A 27,254-nucleotide genomic window follows, 5' to 3' on the forward strand; every position below is an offset into this window, starting at 1 on the left:
ATGAGATTTTAAGCCAACTAACTTGAGATCTTTCATTGATACAAGTTTCTTGATGTTTGAAGAGTAACCTCAGGGAGATTTGATATCATGCAAACACTTGCAAAAACTTTTCTTTTCCATTTTAGATAGAGTGTGACATGCCGAAGGCAACTAAGATCTTTTTCCTCTATCTTCTGGAGCCAACTGTTGTGGTATACGAATCGTGTGAATTCGCAAGTGCACGAATCACGTCAAAGTAATATAAAAGAATATCGATCCCATAGAGACCAATCGTCAATCTATCGATTACTATCGTTACGGTGTTTATCTAAGACGGTATAAAAGAGATATTGGGTTTGCAAAATAACGGTAAATAATAAATGCAGGTAAAGACAAGTTGAATGTATATCACGTCAGTTAAGTGATGTTTCGATTGTCTAAATAGAACTACTTATGAGACAATATTTTCTACTCTTGAAAAGAATCCATTTAACAGGAACTGTCGCTTTCGCGTATTCAGAACCGAGTTTACCCTTAAATCAAGGTCTTTTATTGTCACTTATAAAAGATGCGCAAAACGATAAAGTAGTAAACTTATTTTTAAGAAATAAGACTCGTAAACTTAGTTGAAAAGTGATTTTGATTTGGAAAGTTTACCCAAGGAGTTTCCTGATTTAAATCTATCAACGCGTCCGAAAATAGTTTCAAAAATAGTTTTTCCTTAAAGTGATAAAAATTCCTAGTTACTAAGCCCGGGTGCTTTCGCACTCCTTGAATAGTTAAAACTAACCAAGTTTGTTTTAGAAAACTCAAGTTAAAAATCAAAACAGCCTTTAAAGTATTTCTACATATTCAATATGTGAAACATCTCTTTAACCACAATCCTTACATTCTAACCTTTAAAAGATTTAGCCATACATGGTAACACAAACAAACACAACGGTATTGATCATGATGAAAAGTTTGTTTTAGAATGTGGGGCGTAAAGAACGAGTAAAGTGCGTAAAGTAAATAAAGTAAAGTGAGTGCGGAAAATAAATAAAGTAAAGCGAGTGCGGAAAATAAATAAAGTAAAGCGAGTGCGGAAAATAAATAAAGTAAAGCGAGTGCGGAAAATAAATAAAGTAAAGCGAGTGCGGAAAATAAATAAAGTAAAACGAGTGCGGAAAATAAATAAAGTAAAGCGATGACAAGCAAATAAATAAATAAAAGCGATAAATAAGAACCTGCTCCTAACGGAGGACTTTAAATCTGGTACAAGAAAAATAAACCTCCGACTCCTGAAGCTAAAGACGACAGCAACTCGAAGTGACCCAACTCAATCTCAATAAGGTGCGATAACCCCCCGATGTGACAAATTACCACTTTTACAAATGATAAATATATGCTTAGTGTTGTAAACTAAGTTGGATGATTTGAAAATGAATGGAATGAACTATTTATAGAGGATTTCAGAAGCTTGCAAAGATCATGGTGCCCTCCAACTTCCCCTTAGTGGGAACATGATTTCCAAAGGTGGCGTCCGTCATCCCTTCATGGCGCCCGCCATGTGTGTAAATGGGAAAGATCATGGGAACGTGGCGGTTACCTCCTGGTTGAGGGCTGATGAGTTATGGCTTCTCCTATAGCGGTCGCCATGTGCAACGCCATGTGTACAATTTTCGCTGAAAAACCCTAATTTTAGGTCTTTTTGCTTCGTTTCTTCTAAAAGGGTTCGAAAGTGCTAAATATCTTAAAACAACATAAAAGAGAGCATAATACAAACAAAATGATAATAAAGTCATAATAAACATGTGAAATACGAGTCAAAAACACGGTGTAATTCAGTGTGATCATATACCCATCTCCATCATATATAAACAAGAATCCTTATTATCTTTAGTCTTACCGGAACGTTTAAAAGTGTTCATAGCAAACTTTCACACACATTTTTCTCTACATTCATCATATTAAGGCAATGTCTTACATCAAGTCTAAACCAATATGGAATATCAAAGAACACCGATCTCTTTTTCCAAATATTTCTCTCAACGAGACCCTTTTTTTATTACCAAAAATAACATTAAGGTGTTCTTGTTGTCTATAAACTTCATCTCCAGTTAAAGGTTTATGAGTTATTTGAAACTCCTGCTCTCCTTTAAAAGCCTTATGCAATCTATGATAAGGATGATTGGGTTTTAGAAATTTCCGATGCCCCAGGTAGACCCTCTTTTTTTACAAACTTAAGTTGGTGAAAACATGTATCACATTCACATATAAGACACACTTTATGTCCTTTGACACTATATATAACCAAATTACCATATGCATGAAAGTCGTTGATTGTGCGAAATAACATTACATGCATCTTAAACTTTTCACCAGAATATGCATCATCAACGTCAATACCTTTATCCCATAAAAGTTTTAAATCCTAAATTAGTGGACTTAGATAAACATCCATATCATTTCCAAGTTGTCTTGGTCCATAAATCGTCATACTTAACATCATATACTTGCGCTTCATGCACAACCAAGGAGATATGTTAGAAATTATAAGAAGAATATGCCACGAAGAATGGTTAATGCTCATATTACCAAAGGGGTTCATTCTATATGTGGCAAGCCCAAGTCTAAGGTTTATTGGCTCAAGGCCAAAATCCGGAAACAATGAATTAATTTTCTTCCATTGCAAAGAATCAACTACATGGTGAATGTTTCCATCACATTTTCTTTCATCTACATGCCATATAATATTCTTTGCGTCATTTGGATTAGTACAAAGTCTCTTTAACCTCAAAATTATTGGCATGTATCGTAACACTTTTGCAAGAGGACGCTTCTTACTAACATTGTCATTGTTATCACCATTGTTGTTCTTCAACTTGTAGCGCGACTCACCATATTATGGACATTGATCCAAATTTTTATACTTTTTCATGTATAATATGCAATCATTAGGGCATACATGTATATTGACATAATCCAAACCCATTGGACATAACATCTTCTTGGCCTCATAACATCGATTCGACAAATTGTTATCTTCTGGTAGCATTTATTTCAATAAATCAAGCAAATATGTGAAACTTTTATCCGACCACCCACCTTTTGCCTTCAGATTAAACAATTTTAACAACACTAACAATCGTGTAAAATTGGCGCACCCCTTATATAAAAGCACATCTTTTTCGATACAAAATGTATCATAAATACGTGCTTTCATATAAAACGATTCTCCAATATCACGAATCATATATTTTAGTCGATCATCCATATCATAGTTATTTCCATCCATTTGTGACGTCACATTTGATTATTATCCACTTCTCCATGTCACGTCCATGTTGTATAATTTTGACATATTCCATCACAACATTAGATGATGAAATATTTATTTCTTTGACAGTTTTCTAATATTTTCCGCAAACAGCATAAGAACAATAAAAGATACCATTATTGTCGGGAATATTTTTTTCGGCAAATTCAAGAAATTCAAGAACTCCTTTCTCGTACAACGGACCTAATCTATCGACTTTCATCCAACTACGATCCATAAAAAATTCTAAAATTTATATCAAAAGAATAACGTGAATGTCAACTTAATGCTACACACAATATTAAAAACCAAAACACCAAACCTAATATGATTATATGCATATGGCATTATCTGAATAAAACATGAGCATAGCAACACCAAAACATAAATATATTTAGAAGCTTCATAATGTCTGAATAAAATATCAACATATCCAACACAAAAACCTAAAGCATATTCACATAATCTGAATAAAATATGAACATGGCAACATGAACAATACACATGACAACGTCCTAGTGAAGAACATTAGCATTCAGAAGTGTCGGAGAGAGATAATGGTAAATAACCTTTATGAAGAACATAAACATTCAAAAGCGCCAGAGAGACAGATTGGTAACGTACCATAATTCTACGAGGATGATGATTTCCTTTCCATAAATGATATTCGTTTCTAGAAATGAATGAAGATGGTGAAGGTTTTGCTATCGCGGTCGTCTTGTTCGCTAGGGCACCCTTGTGTGTTATCAACAAAATGAAGTACCTGTAATATTTTAATTTTGTGGGAAAATATTTCACAATAGTTGCAAGCTTCAATCGTTGTGTAATATGGAACATATAACCACGGTTGAACTAAACAACTGTGATTGTTATACTTTTAGTTTTTAAATAACAATAAATAAAAAGGGACACACACTAATTTTTATTGAAAAAAAGGAAATATGTTTATGTTGGGACTCGAAGCTTGCCATCCAAATCCTATGACCACGAGTGTTTAAATGAGTTGTGATGAAAAGTTTCTTAATAAAATAAAATAAAAACATGCGCGTATAAAATTGTTATATAACAACGTGGAAAAATGGTCGCTGTAATATTGTGTCACCCAAGCTATTGTTTTCTAGTAGTGGCTGAAACATGATTTTTGTCTACCTATGTTACTCATATAAATTGGAATATTTAATTTTAATGAGAACATTATTTTTGCAGAAAATACTAAATTTAGAGATATCGTCCGCTTTCGCGTGTTCGTTACTGGATTTTAAACCCGTAATCATCGTTTTCACGTGTTTAAAATTGCAAGTTTAAATTCCCTTTTTCAAAAAAAGTAAGTTCTTATTTAATTAAAAATGCTTTCACTATTTAACAATCAAACATCTCAATTTTCTAAGTCCAATACCGTCCCCGCTCTTTCGAGTAGTAAAAGTTTATTTCAACGTTTCTACCGTCGTAGCAAAACTTTAATTTTAAAAGCAGAAAATTCAGAACAAAAACCTAAGTATTCTCTTGATAGTTTCTTATTCTACTCCTACTTTCACATGACCATTAGAATCTATTGATCGAACTTCTATATCACCTACCGCCCATTAAGTGCTTAAATGGTAACTAAATATTTCTATTTTTGTAGCAAACATATTTTATTTAAAAAAAAAGTTATGAGATAATACTTTAATTCATGTTACAATAAATTTAGCATGCAATTTATACAAGTTCCGTCGGCATGACGATCCTCACATTTCGATCCCAATTAATTTACTCAGACGTAGTTAAACTAACAATAAAAAAACACTAATATATAGCACACATATTAAAATTTAACAAAGAAAAAAACCTGGAATAATGAAGAAAAACTGAAACTAGCATACATAGAATTGCTCCGAACGGAGTCTTCTACCTGGTACAATAAGAATGTTGGAATGAAAATTACAGAAACTAATGAAACAACAATAAAAAATTAAATGGACAACAACAAGAAATCTATATTATTTAGAAAACAAAAGTGCATAAACACTTAAATGTTAAGTATTTATGCTTTGTATATGTAAATCTAATGCAATTACAAGTTTGGATGCAAAAAACTATGCATTGATGTCATATTTACAAAATAAGTTATGCTCATAAACTCCTTACAGTCGTGCAAGAGAAGTGGAGAAACATATTATTGTATTATTCGTGATTTTTTTCTGCTTCATTGGTCTGCCCTTCACGACTTCTTCAAATAGACTCTAAATGTAGACCCATGACGAGTGTCAGCTACGTTGACGACCTGCTCGTCATGGAACTTGGACATGTATTCCTTGTCTTTCACCCTAACTAGCTGACGATCTTGGCTTAATGTACCATGACGAGCGTTATGGCTTGCTAAGCCCATCATATCAGTGTAAACTTGATACTTCTTTGCCCGTCATAATTGGAATTTGGTGGAGAATGACATGTCTTGAGTAATTGGTAATGGACATTCTGTCAGATTTTTGCACAACGACTAAATTTGATAAGCTATAAAATATGGTTAATTAGACTCCTTCTTACTCTCAAAACTATACAATTAGTGATTATGCTTCTTCAGAAGCTTTAAATGTCATTCCCCTTCATATTTGTTCAAAAAATGCTAATATTAACTCCCATACTCTTGGTAATGAGGGTTTTCCCATTCAGAAAGTTTTAAAGGATGTATACTTTTTTATAAACTAACATTACAAGCTTTGTTGGTTGTTGATTCAAATTTAAACAATTCTCCATATTGTAAACTCTTCTGAAAGTGGAAAGATTATCATATAATCAAACTTTCCTTTGGTAGTTGTCCTATTGTAACCTTCTTACTAGTGCTAAAAGGAAGTATTGTGGCATACTTGTTTATGTATGTTTATTATTATGAACGATAATAATTGAAGTATTTTCTCTAGTCTTAGACTATTGTACTGTGTAAATTTTAATCTCCAAATGTCTTGATATTAATTAATGAATACTCTTTTTGGTATCATCACAAATTTGTTGTTACAAGATAAAACCAATTATTTTTCAAAGGTAATACTTACATTTTGGTCATCATCATATTTTCTTTCATCAATGTCTAATGTGGAGTAAAGAAAGCTGACAATTAATGTGATATGAAGGTTTCCTCATATTAATTATTTCAAGTTCAATATTGACGAGTTATACTTCAGAAGTACAAGGTTTTTAGGTTGTAGAGGTCTCATTAGAGACTCTAAGAGAATTTATGCTAATGAGTTTTTTTTTGTAATCTTAATAGATCAATCTTCGCTTCGACCCATATCTTAAACATAGTTTGAGGTTTGAAAATGCCGAGTAGTTTAAATTTCTCTTTCATGCATGTCGAGATGAATTCCCATGTTGTGATCATCTCTTAGAAGACTAATTTATTTGCTCACCATTTTTGTTTTGGATCAAATCAATCGGAAGTGTGAGATCAAATATATCTAAGAATAAATTAATCAATGTATAATATATATATATATATATATATATATATATATATATATATATATATATATATATATATATATATATATATATGTATATCATAATCTTTACTTTGAATCTAATTTAATAGTTAATTAGAATTTTTTAGTTAATTAATTATTAAATTAAAGGTTATGATTAATCGCGAGTTAATTGATCCTCACTTTTATATATATCAATTGAACGACTAATTCAGTTAATAAATCATTTCTGATATCAAATAGTTTTAATTATTCTCAATAATAATTACGGAAGATCAAACCGTAGAATTCTAACTTCAATCATCGTCGAAGCTTTTAACGGTGGGTTTTATAAATATATCAGTTGCATGAAAACATTTGGGTTGATAGAGTTTCCAATTTTTTTTTCCTGTTATTTCTTAGTTGCTGTTTTTTAAATTTCTTTTAAATTAGAAAATATTAAATTAAATAACAAACAATAAAAAGAAAAAGGAGTATGGTTGGAAAGATTGGCATAAAAAGAAACCTGTAACGTTAACTCATTTTCATTTTGATAGAAACACAGCAGAAAGAAAAGGGAAGAGCATCGCACAGAAAATAACGCGCACAATCTCACTGGACGAGACACCTTTTCATTTCTCATTCGCCATTGTATACCCAAATCTCATCTCTTTCTCTATCTATCTCTTTAGGGTTTCATAATCTTCTTCATATCAACACAACTCGTATTTATTAAACCGTATTCCGAATTCTCAGTTCTTCGTACAATCGCAATTCCTCTCCATTCCGAATCCCTAAAATCCTTTTCTTCTCTCACGCCATAACTTCGGTTTTACGGTTTGCGAAATGCCCGAAGCATAGAACATGAGGTTAGCGTTTTTTTTAGTTAATTGATTAATTTTTCATCTAAATTTTGAGAAACAGAAATGTAAACATCTTTTGTACAAATTTGAAAATTGCAGGGACACGAATCTGTTTTTATGGTCTTACATCTTATTGATATAGATTTTTTGTAATTGGAATTTTGTAGGGGTTTGAAGTTTGAATATGCATAGAAGGAACAAGGAAGGGTGTTAATTTTTGAGACAAGGAAATGGATTCTGCGCGGAGTTGGCTTCAGAAGTTGCAGCCTCGTGATAAAACAAAGGCGAAGAAGAGGGACGGAGATGGTAATAATAATGGAAATGGAGATTTGACTTCACCTGTGGATGAAGCAGCTCTTTCTGATGTCACCAAACAGAAGGTTGCAGCGGCAAAGCAATATATTGAAAATCATTACAAGGAGCAAATGAAGAACCTTCAGGAGAGGAAGGAGCGGTATGATTCATTTTATCTATGCTTATGATAGATACTCAACTTTTTTATACATCGGAAAACATGAGTCATCATTGCCTTCGTAGTTTTATGAGGAGGGAAAAAAATCTGAATAGAAGTGAAGCTTGGAGAACCCAATGCCTTCTACTTGTATCCCTCTCTTATTTATAATTATTTTACTGAATAACTGTTGCCTATTTGTTAAATAACTGTTGCCCATGGCCTCCTCCCTAGAATAAATTTTCAGAATATGGGTCAAAGACTAACACCGGCTTTTCTTAACAGCCGTGGGTGAATATTCAACTGGAGAGTCGAGTCTGTAAATTGAATGAGGCCTATGCTGCCTTATTTTGAGTTCTGTTTATTGAGAACATTTTAGCTTGTAACTAAAATTTGACGGGGATTGTTATTATTCTTCCCTTGAGGTTTAGATGATTTTTGGAGAACCATCCATAGGAAGAGTGAGTCGCTAAGTTATCGTTTTTCTAAATTTAAAAAATCTTGCTGGTAATGTGCATGTGCATGGATTAAAGGCATCACTCTATTATGCTGTTCTCAAGAGGGAATTGCCTCATCATATCACTAACTGTTGTACTATAGAAATTAGAAACTATAAAGATCTAACATTTTAGTGGATTGTGTTGAGGTTATAGGGTTCTAAATAAGAAATGAGGAGAGGGATTATGTTTTTCTTTTTTCACAATTTAACAAAAAACTAAACACTAATCCTTATTTAGGTGGCACTTGGAAGAGCTTATCTCTGCTTATCTTATCTTACGATATTACCACCTGCATAAGTGTTTGTTATTAGAACAACTTATTAAAATAGTTTATGATATGTCCAAAGTTGTTGTGTTTTTACTTTTTTTATATTCTCCTCTAAATAGCTTGTTGTCGTAAGATGTTTTTGGAGCTTATGCTGAGTTTAACCTAAACCCGTTTCTATTGTCAAATCAACTTATAAACACGATCTTATACGAATAACACTTACCGAATAAATAACACTAATTAAGTTGTTTCTCAAATGCCCCTGATACAAATACCAGATTCATGATGCTAGTCGAGTAAGGAAAACTTCATTCATGAAATATTAAGAACAAAGGAAATCGATCCTAATGGATAATTTAAGATTTTCTAAATACCTAGACACAATCAACATGTTACGAAATAATTTCATATATTCTTAACATTCATCTTCAAGTTAAATTTTACTCAGCTTTAAGCTTGTTAAAAACTACCTCTTGACAAGAGAATATTATTATGGAATCCATAAAACATGGCTGGATAAGCAATTTAGGGGCGTTGAAGATGTCAGAGAGATGAGCGTTGTTAGATAGACAACTCAGCAAGATGGTTGGAATGATCACCGACCTAAAGATCTGGTTGGGATATTGCATAGCCAAGGAAGAAAAGACTCATTGTAATTATTGTCACTGGAAATTTCTTTAACAGTTATACACATCAAGAACTAAAAGTAATCTAAATCAGCCAACAGTATGATTTGGAAATTTTAAACCACAAGAAAATAGGTTGATATAACCATGTATAGTTCGTCACAACATGGTTCCACATTGAGATAAGAGAAGTCACCATTGTATGACTCTTAATGGGGAGTGTATTAATCACAGCTAATTCTTCTCTATTACACGTCGCATAATTGGGCACCTGGCGTCAAGTTTAGTGCAGGTTATTTGGAGCCAGACGTCATTTTGATAGCCAGGGCCAAATTACATTTGGAAATGTTAAAGCTGGGGTCAAGGCTGCTAGAAGGATGCAACAGTAAGACAAACTAATCTAAGCTTTTGAGATAAGTTGAGAAAACAGCAAACAGGAAAATCCTCCGATAAAAAGAAACTAAAGAGAGAGAGAGAGATTGGATTTTGGGGACAAGCAACGAGAAAAAGAGTTACGGATTTAATGGCATTATTACAATAGAGTTTCAGACTTAGAACTCAACAGTAAAATAGTCACAGTGGGTGATATTGCTTTAATATCACGTTGATGTTATAGGTTTTATTACAAAAGTCTAAGCACTCCTGTTATGCATATTGATACTAGTCTCCTGTTATTAATTAAATTAGGAAGTTAATCATGACAGTTACTAGACCACTAAAAATAATTAAATATGAAAACAAATCATGATATATAGAGAAGTATGGAAAACAATCCTAAGAGATAAATCTAAGACATTACTACCTCTGTCTCTAATATAGGACCTTTGTGACAATCACGAGAATTAAAAAAAGCTGGTGGTAATATTATATTTGTTGATAATTGACATTGGTTATACAAGTTTATCCTTCAAGAGAGAGAATTGGTTTAGATTCTCCTCACAGTATTTATTATTGATTGCAGAAAAAGATGTTAAATAAATTGGGAAGTGTTTTAAAGAAATATTAATGTCATCCAAAATTTAAAGAGGGTCAGAAAAGAAAAATTCTCTTGATAGTTTTATATTTTATGGATGGAGGTAGTATAAATTACTGCAAGATACTTACAATTACACAACCCCAAATAGTATGTAATATTTTCTGTATATTTTGAGAGACTTGAAATGTAGTATTGTAAAGGGTAAATTTCTCTCTTAATTTTTTGTTGAGGTGCACCCAGAGATGATTATAGTGATAAATGTGGCCTCTTTTCTCCCACATGGTTTGGGCAAAGCACAATAAAGTTGCTGGACATTGAAATGTCTTTTTTCTTGATGTAAATGTGCACTGTGTTAGTAGTTGCTTTTACTAACATCTCCTAAAATTTTACAACACCTTACTTGGCTATAACAGTCGGACAGTCTTGGAAAAGAAGTTGGCTGATGCCGATGTGTCTGAGGAGGATCAAAACAACTTACTTAAATTTTTAGAGAAAAAGGAAACTGAATATATGCGCCTTCAGAGGGCCAAGATGGGTGTTGATGATTTTGAGTTATTGACTATGATTGGAAAAGGTGCATTTGGCGAGGTATGTTATGATTGTATAATATGGCATCATTGAATCTGGTTTATGATTACTTTCTTTATGTATAAAATTGAAATGTAATGGTGGGTTGTATTATAGTGTCTCTGTTCATCAATTTTAAAAATCAAATATTTTTTTCTGTTTGGTACTTTGGGTGTATAATATGCACTTTTTTGTTTTCCTGATTCATTAAATGCATATTGATATTACCATTGATGTGATTTTGAAGAGAGATATACATAATAACATATTTTAAATTGTATTCAGTGTCGTGAGCTACAAAAGAGCCTAAGGCTTTCATGACGTTTCATTAATACTTTCTGTAGGGATCTCCATATTTTTTTCCTATATAAACCACGGATTTGGTAATATAGTGTGTTGAGATTAATTTGGGAGAATCATCATTACTACTTAGTAGATGGCCAAGACTGCCAACATCCTAATGCTAGTCATAGTTTTTCGATTGGATTTCACATTTTAGCTTACAGTTGATCTAGGAGTCACCTATCTTTTGCAATATATTATGACCTGCTTTGTTGGAATGGGGTTTAAATTATTATGAAGGAAAGTGTTTATTTTCTCCATTCTCTTACAAAAACTCCAAATACATCTAGCTCAGCAGTCCTGAACAGAGTCTGTAGATTGTTTTTTACTGAGACATCCAATTTTTTCTTGAACCACGATTTTATTCTTATATTTTCTGTGTAAAGCTGCCAGAACTTCCCAACTGATTTTGTTTTTCTTTTGTATTTTTCCTGTATATGTCTTTGTCTGAAACAGTTTGGCTCTTCCTAAAATTTGAATTTATTGCAGGTTAGAGTCTGCAGAGAGAAGACTACTGATCATGTATTCGCAATGAAAAAGCTAAAGAAATCAGAGATGCTTCGCAGAGGCCAGGTTTACAGTCTTTTGTTTCGCTTGATGTTATTCAAGAGAGTAGCAATTTTTTTGCTCGATTTTAATAAAGTCATCATGATTCATACTTATCCCCTCTTTTGTGAATTTTTTCAGGTTGAACATGTCAAAGCGGAAAGGAATGTCCTCGCAGAGGTCGACAGCAATTGCATTGTCAAACTTTATTGTTCTTTCCAAGATGATGAGTATCTTTATCTTATTATGGAGTATCTACCGGGTGGAGACGTGATGACTCTACTTATGAGAAAGGATATATTGACTGAAGACGAAGCCAGATTTTATGTTGGAGAAACTGTTCTGGCTATTGAATCTATACACAAACACAATTATATACATAGGTATATATATTTTTGTAGGGTTATCTTCTCATGGAAATTTGTATGACTTTAAGTTAACTTCCAGAACATGCCACAATTTACGCTTTCATGATTGGCAGCAAAATCATCCAATGCTGGAAAATGTTCATTGTATTTAGTCTTATTTATCTGTATGCCCTTATGTTTGAAATAAAGGAAACTTGATCACCGGACAGTATAAGTTTACCTTTACAATACTTTGTTTTGCAGGGATATCAAGCCTGACAACTTATTGCTTGATAGATATGGGCACTTGAGACTGTCTGACTTTGGACTTTGTAAACCATTAGATTGTAGTACGCTTGAAGAAAAGGATTTTTCTACGGGTCAGAATGTGAATGGGTCTACACAGAATGAGGAGCACTCTGCTCCAAAACGCACACAACAAGAACAACTTCAAAACTGGCAAAAGAACAGGAGGACACTTGTAAGTTCACTGCTATTATGTTTCAATCTTGCTTTATTTATTGATTGTAATGTAATTGCAAACCTTGATGAAGTGTTTTCCTCGTGATCTAGTAAGTATTGAAATCATGTACTTACACTGTACCTGTTAAACCCTCTCCACCTACCCAACCAAAAATGGGAAAAAAGAGAAAAATAAATGGATGATTTCTATTATTGAGGGTATCTGTATGGAGACTGCTTTCTTTACTTCATGTGTTTAAAATACTGTTCCTTACTTCCTTTACATTTTCCTGTGCGTGCTTGTAACTGTGAATGCATAAATGTTGTAGGCTTATTCTACTGTTGGTACACCGGATTATATTGCCCCAGAAGTTCTTTTGAAGAAAGGGTATGCGATGGAATGTGATTGGTGAGTTTTCTGCATGTTGACGCTCTGAGTTTGTTCTTCTTTTCATTCATAACTGAGTCATATATTTTCAGTATGTTCCAACCTGTTATCACTTTATTATTTGTTTGGGTCTGGGACTTATTCCTCCTTTTTTTTTTTTGTTTCCTATACAATTCTTTTGAAAACAATCCAACATATTGGGTTTTGCTCTATATACTTGGACTTGTGAATAAACTCTAATAAGGTTTGGTTTAAATGTTTTATTTACGGAACCATGGTTGTTTTAAAATTCACAGGTGGTCACTTGGCGCTATCATGTATGAAATGTTGGTGGGATATCCTCCTTTTTATTCTGATGATCCAATGACAACATGCAGGAAGGTAATCTTTCTAATACAAATGATTCTTCCAACTCACGGTTGTTTGACATTTACTGATGTTTTTATAACCGTCTACAGTACACTCTTACTATTCATTATGGCACTTCACAGTTATTGCATTTGATTTTTAATTTTCAGCTAAGATGTTTGTCTCCTCTTTTTATTTGTGGTTTCCGACAGTATCATTCTACATTAAATTGGTGGTTAGATTTTTTAGACTCGTTGATAGATTCAGCTTTAAATCTCTTGACGTGTTCGCCGTTCTCAACTTCTTTGTACTAGATCTACATGATGCCAGGGATCACATTTGAGATGAAAAATTCTCTCATATTGCAATGTATAAAATAGAAAGTATCAAATATGATAATGATGATAAGGCTGAAAGTATTTTTCCTCTAGTCTTTAATTCCTTTGGCAGAACTTTTCCTCTAGTCCTTTATTTTTTGGCTGAGTTTACAAGATATACTCAAACATAACAATGTCTTTCTTTTCCTCTTGCCTCCAAAGCTTTTTTCACCACATCACTTATTTCCCACTTAAGTTTAGCATGGAATTTTTTAATACTTCATCTGTGTATTTTGACAATTTAATAATAAACTTGAATTAAGCTTCCCTAAATGCTAGATGTACACTTTCCATTAAGTGACAAGTGGATCCTACTTTATTAGTAGACTTGTGGATATTAAAATGACAATGCTTTAAAGTGCAACCTTCTCTAGAGTACCAAATCCTATACACATAATAATTTAGACCCTGCTTGGTATTTTCCTTTCCTGTTTTATGTCTTCTTATTTTCACTAAATTTCATGTTTTCAAAGAACACGATGGAAATATAAATAAAACAAAGTGATATTTATGTAATTAAAAGAAAACAAGATATGAAAAGATGGAAACAGAAACCAAACATACTGAGATTTTTTTATATATAAAATTTATAGAGCATGATAATTTTATCTTGGTTTCTCTATTGCAGATAGTGAACTGGAAATCTCACTTGAAATTTCCCGAGGAAGCTGGGTTATCGCCAGAGGCTAAAGATCTTATTAGTAGACTTTTATGTAATGTCAACCATAGGCTGGGATCAAAAGGTGCAGATGAAATAAAGGTGTTGTATGGCGTGTTCTTCTTTAAATGATTAGATTTATTATATTATATATTTTGGATATTGAGTTTTCCTTGGTGTTGAATTCCTCTTCAGACTCATCGGTTCTTCAAAGGTGTTGAATGGGATAAACTATATCAAATTGAAGCTGCATTTATACCCGAGGTCAATGATGAATTAGATACTCAGAATTTTGAAAAGTTTGATGAGGTATATTAGTTGATCATTTTCTTGCTTATTTTGTATAAATAATTTTGTGCGTTTTCCTTGTCCATTTTTTCTCATTTCACCTTTTGCACCTGTAGTCTGACAGCCAAGTCCGACCATCCTCAAAAGCTGGTCCATGGAGGAAGGTAATCTTTGATGTTCCCTTCTGCTAGAAATTGTCACCAAGTTATATGTTGAGTTAGTGTTTGAATAACCTTTTATTGGTTGATATGATGATGATCAAGTAGTAATCTGTTAAATCCTTAATTTTTTGCAATACGAGCAAGGGAAAAGAAAACCGAACAGTTTATCACTGTTTGTACTTGGAATTACTTATATGGAAATTTTGTATGTTTCCTCTGTTTTAAAAATGTTTCTTTATACTTGCATGTCCATTGGTAGGCTGTTGATTATTCATAATTGTTATGAGGTGAGTTGGTGGTTGAGAAGGTATAAAGCACAGGCATGGCTGTGTAGTAAGAAATGTCCTGCAAGCTCTGGAACAAGCTTGGGGTTCCCATAGATGAAATTTTTTTGCCTTTGTTTTTTTGTTTTTAGGCATATTTTGGATTTTGAAATCACTTGAATAATTTTATAGATTATATTTTGACACAATTGACATCAAATTCCATTATCAGTTTTGATGGTTAACAGTTCAAATATGTGGTTATGTTCAGTCGTTGGTTAATGAATATAAGTAGGTGTTGCAAGTCACTAATCATCTACTGAGCACAACTTACATTTAACCCCAATTTTGAACGTCATAAACCACAAATTTCTAGTGTTCAATCATATTTATATCCATTAGTTAACCATTAATATTGTGTTCAAAATCATGGTTAATTGTGATACGTAGATGGTTAATGAGTTGTGACACCTTCAAATATTCATTCACTATAGACAGAATGTAATTAACCACATATTTGAACTGTGTTAACAATCCTAGTTGATGTCAAAATAACACAGCTCATAATTTGAAGATAAACAGCTATATATCAAACTCGTGATATGAATAGATTTGTCGATATTGTGGTACATCTATATAGTATAGTAATACATGAGAATACACTGCTCTTTGAATTCTTAAGAAGCAGGAACTATCACTCTACTAGGGTTTAAGAGCGTATATTATTGAGCTTGCTAAAATGTTCATCCTAGGTCGGCAATCACCTTCATGATTTCGAGTTGTATGTTTTTGTTTGTCTCAAATAAATTTTCAAGAGAACTCAAGTTACTGTGTTTAACTTGCTTTTAGCACTGTCAAACAAATATATCATCCCCAAGTTCTAATTGTTGGTTATTTTGTTTGTGAACCATATTAGACAACACAATTCAAGTATATTTTTCTCACTGGCTTACAATTACAAGAATAGTTCTCAATCTTTGAATTTTTTTTTTGCTACCAACAGCTATTCTCCACCTCTAATCAATTTTTTTTTTTTAATTCTTTTGTTGTTTGACGGGATGTTGCAGATGCTTTCATCTAAGGACTTAAATTTTGTTGGATACACATACAAGAACTTTGAAATTGTAAACGATTATCAAGTTCCTGGGATGGGTACGTTTATTTTTTCCCTTTCCACTCATGCATATTATTTTATGCAATATGTTTGCGACGAGGTTCCAGTTTAGCCACAGTCATGGCTATTATGCTTATTTGACTGATGTTTTTCATGGTAAGAGAGATAGATATATTATTTACTTATTTTTGAGAGAATTACTATTGAAGAGCTCTTAGTGAAGATTTGCCACTTAGATGCATAAACCAAAAGAAGGAATGTTTAAGCCGATAGATGATTTGTGAAAATATATCTCCTTTGAAATGTACTTTCGTCTAGGATAAAGTATATTAAAGAGTAAAGGTTACTTTCATCTGGGATAAAGTATATTAAAGAGTAAAGGTTACTGTTAAACTAATACTACCTCTGTCCCTAAATATAAGACCCTTTAGAGTAAATTACGGGAATTAAGAAAGTTGGTTGGAGTTTTAAGTTCGTTGACTATTTGTATAATTTTACAAGTTTATCTTTAGGAGAGATAATTATTTAATGTTTGTGTAAGATTATTTAGTGCAGCAGTATGCAGAAAAATATGTAACATAATTATAGGTATGAGTAAAGAAATTATTAATGTACTTTGAAATTTGAAGAGGGTCTTATAAAAAGGGAAAAAAAACTCGAGGGTCTTATATTTTGGGACAAAGGTATTTTATAGGTTTATTCTTTTAGATATAAAGAAAAAAGTAAATACAAAATTGTATTAGTCAATGTAAATATTTTATTTTTACAGAAGACACTTAATCTTAATTTAATGAGGAAGCAAATAGTTATGAGGACATATGGAATCTAATCATAAGAGATAATCTAAGGTGCTGTAACATATTTTATGATAAATGGTGCATTAGTGTTATATTTTTCAGATTTTCTAACAGCACTCTCAAGATAAAGCTTACCAAGATTTAAGCTTGTTAGAAATGAATCCTTTGCAATGAAAAAATTATAATAGACTCCACAAAATCTGATAGAAAACAATTCAGTCAAAACTCTGGGCTAGTATATATCTGCGATTGTTGTGACTAAATTTTATCGGAGATGATTCAGGCTGGATTACGTCCGGGATAACCAATGCACCCGGGATAATCATGGAGATAATGTCATTGCTACAGCAAGCTCCATATTTTAGGAAACTCAACATTGTAACCGGGACAAGTGTATTGGACCACATGTGGGTTGGGCCCAATGATTGGGTCATCAAATGTATTGGACCTTGGTGTCCTATTAGGAAACTCTTAATAATAAAATTATGTTCCACTTAATCCTTAACGATGATCAAAGATAAATGACATATTTTATGATAGAATAATGATATGGTAAGATGTTTTAAAGATATTCTAACAATTTCAGAATTCGATGGGCATGAGTCCTAATATTGAACGAAACAATATAAAATATTAACTGGTAATCGAACACAAAGGAAAATAGAGACTAGTTAATCTACACGACTACATGGACAACAATTATTTGCAAACCTTGGTCCAGCTGAAGACATTTGATCTTAGGATTTACCTCATCTTTTATTGATGTAAGGCCAAGATAGATTATTGGATCAATATATCAAACCACAGTTTCACATCAAGGTCATTTTAGATTCTTAGACAGGGTTGTAGAAAATAAATTGGCGGAGTTTTATTGAAAAGCAAAATCTTTTTCTTTTTCTTTTGTTTGGGATGCTGCTGATTGCATTTTACATTTAAGAATGTTCTGGAAGTTCATGGGTATGTTGCTCTTGTGTTGACTTTGCCATCCTCTTGCGTTGCAGTTGAACTGAAGAAGAAACCCTCCAAATCAAAGAGGCCATCTATTAAGTCGCTTTTTGGTAGGCTCTTAAATCTTGTGACTATTTGTTTCTTTCAAACCGTTTTCTTAGTTTTATTCTGTCTATATCTGTGTATAGATATATATCGGTTTCTTGCATGTAATCATAAATATTTATATCTGTGTATAGATATATATCGGTTTCTTGCATGTAATCATAAATATTTGATTTAAGACCCTTTTTGTTAGCTTGGGGTTCATTTTGGTCTCTTAACTTAAAAAATGTTTAATACCTTTTTGGTCCTCTATGTTAACTTCGGGTTCATTTTGATCCCTTAACTTAAAAAATGTTCATATTGGTCCCTTATCTATTCAAAACATACCGTGTTAGTCATTTTCGTCTAATTAGTGACCAGCGACTGATTTCCAAGTTTTTCCGTCGCTAATTAGACAAAAAAGAGTATCATGATACGCTTTGAAGAGCTAAGAGATCAATATGGATATTTTTTAAGTTAAAAGATCAAAATGAATTCCGAGATTATCACACAGAACCGAAAAGAATATTAAGCTTAAATATTTTCATCTAATCACACTGCCTGACATATATGACATATGACAGATTCCGATTCAGAGACAACTGAGGTTTCTGATAAGTCTCCGAGTGATCGGCCTGCTCAAGGAAGCTTTTTAAACCTCTTGCCACCCAGGTTAGGGGCATCTCATAGTGAGAGGAATCTTTCTCATAAATCCTAACAAGGCAATCTCTAATCTACCCAGTCAAACAGTGTAGGTATCATAACTCATGCATTCCATGTTTGGATTTGTTATCTCGGTCGCTAATTAATGGTTATGAGAAAAGGTATGAAGAAAGTGCTGTGTCTTGAGTCATGTAATTAACCTCAAGCTTGCTTGAAAGAGTATTTTCTGTCAAGCACAAATATTGAATTGTAAATCTCGTACTGTTCATTGTCAAATATGTTACACACTGTAAACAGATATTTGATCTCAATGAATTCTGGATATACTATTATTCATGTTCTCTTTTACATTAATGATTCTGGTTACATTTAATGTTTATATGAATCATTCTGAATCTGGAAAATGTCAAAATGACAATAATAATAGGACAAGGTAAAATGACAATAATATACCGTATGTTTATTGATCATGAGAGAGGCATTTGAATAAAGACTAAGCAATAAGGATTGTATATTAAACTGTCCTTGTAGCTTGGTAAATTAACTCGGATGGTCGCTCAAAGTCCCTACAGCCAGAATAAATTAAGATAGATTAATAAACATCACTTTCACTTAAAAGGTGGTTTAATATTAACCTTATAAATTAATAGATTAACCGTTCAATCAAAGGCTAACTCTACAGAAGGCGTCAACCTAGTAGTTTTTCTTTTTCAATCATCAATATCTTAATTACTCAAATCTAAACTACTACTAGTAATACGGGGATTTTTTTTTTCCATGATTCAAACTTTATTCTCATCTAAAGTTAGAAATCTCATATTCTCACGTTATTTTAGGTTTTATCAAATTATAATCTAATATTTTTTTATTTTTGGGGATATAAATTACTCATAAATTTGTTATTTTTTATTTCTATGCAAAAGAGTGAAAATTTTACACTCATAAGAATGAGAGATAATCATTCAAAATCTCACTAAATTATTTCAACTTTTTTATATTTTGTTAAAAATTTAATTTAAATATATTTTAAAACTATTCTAAGAAAATCCAATAGTTTATAACACACATGAATAACGAATAAAATAAACTAGTATACTAAATATTTTTCAGTACGAATTGAACATCCAACGACTACTCACTGGATCTGTATTGAATTTCATTAAATTTGACCAAATCCAACCCCCATAAACACTTATATATTTAAGTTTTCTAATATTTCAGTAAAAAGAAAATATCAAAACAAAGTTTATAGTATTAAAAATTGGGAGATACCGAAGATACTCTTTAAGAACTTAAATTTTTTATTTTTTTTGAGAATGCGTATATTCAATTTATTTATTTAAAACTGGATTCCTTAAAGAGTGCCCTAGGGCACTAGCATTACCTGTTTAATAAAATTAGATTGATTAATATAATAATGGAAAAATCACTGCCAAGTCGACGTGTAATGGTTAACTTCTAGTGACTTGTCCTTTTCCAAATGGCTTGATTATGCCGGCCATCAACAGGATTTGAATTGGCAATGCTTTTGACAACACCACAAATTCTATTTAATTTACTTCTAATCAATTATTTCCTCCCTAAACTTCACCCTTTAAAAACTAACATAAACCTCTTCTTCAAACCTCCCTCTCACATTCACACCCCAAACACCTCCATTTTCCAACTTCTTTCCATTTCACTTCATATTTTTTTTTCTATGATGAAACTAGGCTTTGAAGTCCTTCATGCAAATCCAAACATGATTCATCATCCACACATGCATGAAACATGGGACTACACAATCATTACAAATGACTTATTATTGCCACCTCCAATCCAAACAAATCCTTATCCAAAACCACTAACCGAAAACCACTCCTTAAACTTAGCACAAAATAATGAGATATGTGATTGGGTTGAACACATTACTAAACACTTTGTTGAAGATCACGTACAACAAAGCTCTTCTGATAATCATAGTATTCATAATCTTCACACTCAAACAAACACCTCAGACTTAGTTCATAATCATAACCATAATAGTAATGATTCTGAATGTGATCAAGGGTTGAATTTGATAACCCTTTTAATGGAATGTGCAGTGGCAATTTCAGTTGAAAATCTTGGTGAAGCCCATAGAATGTTACTAGAGTTAACACAATTAGCTTCACCTTATAAAACATCATGTGCTGAGCGTGTTGTTGCTTATTTTGCAAAGGCAATGATAAGTAGAGTCATGAATTCATGGCTTGGACTTTGTTCTCCTTTGATTGATCATAGAACCATTCACTCTGCACTCCAAGTCTTCAACAATATTTCTCCTTTCATCAAGTTTTCACATTTTACTTCAAACCAAGCGATTCTCGAAGCGGTGAATCGTTGTGAGAAAATTCATATACTTGATTTGGATATCATGCAAGGTCTTCAATGGCCGGCTTTTTTTCACATACTCGCGACTCGGATGGAGGGTCGACCTACGGTTCGAATGACGGGGATGGGAGCGTCGATGGAGCTTCTTATTGAGACGGGAAAAAATCTCTCGAATTTCGCGAGAAGGCTTGGTTTGTCTTTGGAGTTTTACCCTCTAGCATGTAAATTTGGTGAAGTTGTTGATGTTTCCATGTTGCAAATTAGGCCTAATGAGACACTTGCAGTGCATTGGTTGCAACATTCTTTGTATGACTCAACTGGACCTGATTGGAAAACATTGAGACTTCTTGAGGAGTTGGAACCAAGAATCATAACTTTGGTAGAACAAGATGTTAACATTGGAGGCTCATTCTTGGACCGTTTTGTCGGTTCGTTACATTACTATTCTACACTTTTTGATTCTCTAGGATCATATTTGCATAGTGATGATTCTAACAGGAACATTGTTGAACATGATCTTCTATCTAAAGAGATTAACAATATATTGGCCATAGGAGGACCTAAGAGGAGTGGTGAAGAAAAGTTTAGGCTTTGGAGAAGTGAACTTGTAGGAAGAAATAGTTTTGAGCAAGTTCCAATGAGTGGTAATTCAATGGCTCAAGCACAGTTGATATTGAACATGTTTTCACCAGCTCATGGTTATAGTGTTGCTCAAGTTGATGGCATGTTAAGGCTTGGTTGGAAGGATACTAGTTTGTATACAGCTTCTTCGTGGACTTGTAGAGATTCTAGGTAGCTTTGTTTAAGGTTTGAGTTTGTTTGTGTGTTGAAACAGTTGATGTATGCAATTATTAGATATAGCCTATAGGAAGATAATTGAGAAAATTTATTTGATTGTAAAGAATTATTATTATAACGATTCATACATGTTAAACTGTTAAGGGGTTAGAGCTCTATTGATTGAAAGAGCTTACCGAATGTGTCTTGTTACAAAAACAGAAACATTGTTTACAACTTCAAAGTTTGTATATCATATTGCATAATTATCTTTTCCAAAATTTGATAAATCATTATCATTGTGTGATTAGAGCGTGATAGATAGATTGAGGTAATTCAACATTCAAGTTAGTTTAGATTTGAATTTCATTTGCATTTGAATTTGTATTAGAGTTTCATTTGAGTCTTGGTATAAAAATTCAAATGAAGTTGCAGTTAGTTTATATTTGAATTTCATTTGCATTTGAATTTGTATTAGAGTTTTATTTGAGTCTTGGTATAAAAACTCAAATGAAGTTGCATTTATAACAAAATTTAAAAAGGAAGAAGGTTAGTTAGAAAAAAATCTCTCTCTCTCTCTCTCTCTCTCTCTCTCTCTCTCTCTCTCTCTCTCTCTCTCTCTCTAATTCTTGTGCATTGTTAATGGAGGTTCATTATTGAACTCCAACAATTGGTATCTAGAGTGTTGGTTCGATTCACAGGGAAACACAAGTGTAATGAGGTGTGTGATTGATTTCGGTTCTGAAATTCGCATTGAATTGAAGTTCGAAATTGGACAGAATCAAAGATCTTGATTCTCAGGATTTTGGAAACACGAGTGTTAGTGAGAACTAAGTAATTTGCACAAGAACAAATATGAATGACGGAAACGGTAGCTTGAACATAAAGCTTCAATTATTCAGAACTAGAATCAATGGTCGATTATGATGCACATGTTGATTGAAGTTCACGATGTTCTTGATCTCGTTAATGGCGGTTACATACCGATTGCCGAAAATGCAATAGAAGCGCAAAGAACTGCGCAACGAGAAACGATGAAGAATGATCAAAAGACGTTGTTTTATATCCATCAGTGTGTGGATACAAAGGTGTTTGAGAAAATTGATGATTCAACGACGGCGAAGACGACATGGGATCCCTACTACAAAATATATATTTGGTAACATTATATTACTACGGTCATTTAGTCCACCGTTGTAATATCTCAATCTGGAAGCGCCTGATTTTTATTTTATTTTATTAGAAGACATTTCATTACAGTTGTGTGAAACAACCGCGGTGATAACTTAAGTTTTACAAGCTTTGAATCCCAACAACAACATTTTTCCATTTTTCGTATTAAAAAAAATGTGTCCCTTAAATTCATAAGTTAAACAAAAATTAAAAAATGTAAACTACGGTTCTATTTATTCACCGTGGGAACATGTTATGTATTTCACTACAGTTGTTCTTATCAACAACGATAAAAGGTTTTACTGTCAATCAAAACAAAACAAATTCTTTATTTCCTTCATAACATGTCCTAAGCGACATAGATGTTTCTGGACCACGAAAACCTGGAAATGACATAGATGTTTATCTAGGTCCATTAGTTGAAGATTTAAAACTTTTGTGGGAGGAAGGTGTTGAAGTTGATGATGCATATTCTGGTGAAAAGTCTAAGATGGGTGCAATGTTATTTTGCACAATCAACGAGTTTTCTGCATATGGTAATTTGGATGAATATAATGTCAAAGAAGATAAAGTGTGTCCTATATGTGAATCTAAACCTACTACCACCAACTTGAGTTTGGAAAAAATACCATTTATTATGGGCATCAGAAATTTATAAAACTCGGTCATCCTTATCGTGGATTGCAGAAGGCTTTTAATGTAGAGCAAAAGTTTGATATGGCTCCTAAACCCTTAACTAGGGATGGAGTTTATCAACGAAAGAAACACAATAATATATATTGTCTTTGGAAAGAGAGAAAAATAAAAAGGTCTAGTTGAGCAAAACATATGGAAAAAGAGTTATGTGTTCTTTGATCTTCTATATTGGTCAAGCCTCGATGTAAGACATTGTTTTAATGTGATGCATGTGGAGAAAAATATGTATGATAGTTTGATTTAAACACTTCTAAACATTCCAGGCAAGACTAAATATAGTAAGAATTCTCATCTCGATATGGATGCGATGGGTATACAAAAACAGTTGGCTCCAATAGAATCAGGAAAAAGAACCTATCTGCCTCCAATATGTCACACTCTATCTAAAAAGGAAAATAATTTTTTTTGCGAGTGTTTGTATGGTATCAAAATTTCCCAAGGTTGCTCATCAACCATCAAGAAACTTGTATCAATGAAAGATCTCAAGTTAATTGGTTTAAAATATCATGATTGCCATGCCTTGATGCAATAACTCATATTAGTGGCTATCTGTGGCATTCTACCAAAAAATGTGAGAGTAACTATAACTAGGTTATGATTATCCTTCAATGCTATATGTAATAAATTTATTGATTTCAAAAAAGTTGACATTATGGTTCACTTACTTGTTCGTCTAGTCAGAGAAATCAGATTTTGTGGACCAGTTTATTTAAGGTGGATGTATCCAATAGAGCGATACATGAAGATCTTTAAAGGATATACAAAGAATCATCACTGATCAAAAGCTTTGATTGTTCAAAAGGTACATCACAAAAGAAGCTGTTGAGTTTTGTATAAACTGTTTGTCGGAAGTAGAGTCTATAGGAATTCCAAAGTCTCCTCATGCTGACAGCTATGAAGGTAGAGGTACTCAAGGTTTAAATGTTAAGTCAATGACTCATGATGTAGTTTTTCAAGCACATTTCTATATATTGAATAATCATGATGAAGTTCAACCTTACATAGCTACTCACAAACCACTTGTGAAGAAAAAAAATCCCCGAATGAGTGATAAGTTGTTGTTGACAGAGCATAACAAGAAATTCATAGATTGATTTAATGAAGAAATATCTAATGATGATAGTGCATCTAAAATAATTAAATGATTGTCATACATGCCAAAATTTAATGTGATAAATTGGACTGCATATGACATTAGTCATTTTTCCTTTTATGCAAAACAAAAGATGGTCGTAGTACAATCCAAAATAGTGAGGTTATGGTTGAGGCCGAATCCATGTATTTCTCTAGTTCAAAAGATAAAAATCCTATATTGGCATCTAGAGCGTTCTATGGTGTCATTGAGGAGATTTGAGAGATTGATTATGTTATTTTCAGAGTGCCTTTATTTAAATGCAAGTGGATTCCCAATAATAATGATGTACAAACTAATTACTTAGGATTCACCCAGGTTGATTTTATCAAGGCATCTTATATGACCGAACCATTCATCATGGTTTCTCAAGTAAAACAATTTTTCTATGTTACTGACCCCTCAAACATATCGGGGAGATGGTCAATCATTATCTAAGGAAAATATATTCATCGTAGAGATGAAATTTTTGATATTCCTTCCACTCCTTATTATACAACATAAGTGCCTACCTCATATGATGGAGTTGATAGAGTTGACGTGCATGCTATTCGTAACGATCATAAGAAAGACATGTAACAAAATTAACAAGTAAGTATATTATTCTTTATTCATAATTTATTGCAAGTTATAATTTCTAAGTTTATTTACTAACAAGTATGATTATTTAAAATTATAGGTGTTTAAAGTCAAGACACCAAAAGACAAGAAACCAAAACACCAAGATACAATTATTTGATGTAATGATGTGTAAATTATAGGTTATTTTGTGCCATTTTGGTTTTAATGTAATATATAATTTTTGGATTTGATGTAATACAATTTTTCGTATGATACGATTCACAAATGTGTGCTATTGTTTCTGGTCTGATACGATTGACAAAAATACATGTTAAAAAATAGGAAAATGTATAAAATCAGAAATATATATAAAAAAAAGCCAATGATTTTACCACAGTTGCTAAGTTCAACCGTGGTTATATGTTGAATGCTATCCAGAGTAATTTAAATCCCAAAAATGGTGCTGATGGGAATCGAACCAAGGACCTTAATTTTTTTTCACAACGGTTATGTATCACAACCGTAGTGATAGGTAGCGCGCATTCCAGTTTTCTGCAACGTGCGCTAGACTGTGATTGTAAGTAACACATGTACAACCACACACTACTTAACAACGGTTAGTCCTTTGTGATTATATATGTTTGCCAATCGTGATTGTATGTGTTTTTCGTAGTAGTGGTGTCGTGGTGAGAATCAAATATCAAGCTATTGTATTAACTTGAATCACAAAACATTGAAATGTTCACCACCGAACTTTAATTTATCCAATGGAAAGGGAAAAGATCGAATAAAACCCTAATTGTGCAATGTAAAAACAATGCGAAGATATCTAAAGTTCGGGGGTTGGTTATACTAAGGGAAGATATTAGCATCCTAAGTATCTATAGTATCCTATAAGAACCTTTTGAAAGTATTTGTGTTATGTTATTGTTTGTTTTCTATTGTTTGGAAATGTGTTATTAGGAAGGACCTAAAGGTTTTATTAAGTTTGCTCGCCAAAACTTCGCGATCATGTGCCTACGTATCCTTATAAGGATGAAATCAGAGCAACCATAGTTCACCTAACTAAGGGTGAAAGAACACTTGGTAGTGATCAAGGTTCCAAAGAGGGAAGTAAGTGTTCATAACAAACATACTTACAAGAGTTACAAACTCTTACTTAAATCTAAGTTGAAAGTGAGAATGACTCTAACAAGGTCAAAGGGGAACTAGGGATTGCTAAACTACCTATGACATTAAGTCAATAAAGAGGTCTTTCCCTTGGATTTGGGCAAAAAGATAAAAAAAATATAAGCAAGATGAAGAAGATGTTCAAGCACGACATCAACAAATATAAGGACATGATAAAGAAGATGTTCAAGCATGACATCAACAAAGATAAACAAATGGTAAAGAAGATGTTCAAGCATGACATCAACAAGGACAAACAAGGATGAAGAAGATGTTAAAACATGACATCCACAAAGATAAGCAAATGAAGAAGATGTTCATACATGACATCAACAAATATATGGAAGCATTTGAAATTTTCATATAAACATATAAACATGACATCCTCAATTCCTTGTGTAATGCACTTAGGATTCATATAAACATATGATTATAGAGAGATTTATACACAAGAGGATATGCTATCAATAAATTTTCACATTTGAAATTGTTTTCCTCCAAAAATTCATCATGAACATGACTTGAAATTCAAGTTTAGAACCCCAACTTCCCATTTTCGAAACTCATAGCTCATGCATGGGAAAAATGTACTTGTACTTTTTGAAGAGCCCCAGACATGCTCTACAAGTTTCATGTTTTAAG

The 27,254-nt window shown here is 32.6% G+C and overlaps 2 protein-coding genes across 2 annotated transcripts; both read left to right on the top strand.

Annotated features, from left to right (window-relative positions):
- The first annotated feature begins 7,231 nt into the window (after positions 1-7,231).
- LOC127091945 (uncharacterized) lies at positions 7,232-19,083 on the top strand. Its single transcript, XM_051030692.1, has 14 exons — positions 7,232-7,583; positions 7,745-8,031; positions 10,812-10,986; positions 11,797-11,880; positions 11,995-12,236; positions 12,465-12,681; positions 12,992-13,071; positions 13,347-13,431; positions 14,404-14,535; positions 14,629-14,742; positions 14,838-14,885; positions 16,213-16,297; positions 18,058-18,114; positions 18,673-19,083. Exons 2-14 carry the CDS (start codon positions 7,808-7,810, stop codon positions 18,804-18,806), a joined length of 1,677 nt encoding a protein of 558 aa, XP_050886649.1. The 5' UTR covers positions 7,232-7,583; positions 7,745-7,807; the 3' UTR covers positions 18,807-19,083.
- A 1,315-nt stretch (positions 19,084-20,398) lies between these two features.
- On the top strand, positions 20,399-21,942 carry LOC127094560 (protein SCARECROW). The gene has a single exon (XM_051033381.1). The coding sequence runs from the start codon at positions 20,451-20,453 to the stop codon at positions 21,897-21,899; it is 1,449 nt and encodes a 482-aa protein (XP_050889338.1). The 5' UTR covers positions 20,399-20,450; the 3' UTR covers positions 21,900-21,942.
- Positions 21,943-27,254: the final 5,312 nt, after the last annotated feature.

Source organism: Lathyrus oleraceus, chromosome 6 (genome assembly GCF_024323335.1).
Source record: "Lathyrus oleraceus cultivar Zhongwan6 chromosome 6, CAAS_Psat_ZW6_1.0, whole genome shotgun sequence".
Lineage (NCBI taxonomy): Eukaryota > Viridiplantae > Streptophyta > Magnoliopsida > Fabales > Fabaceae > Lathyrus > Lathyrus oleraceus.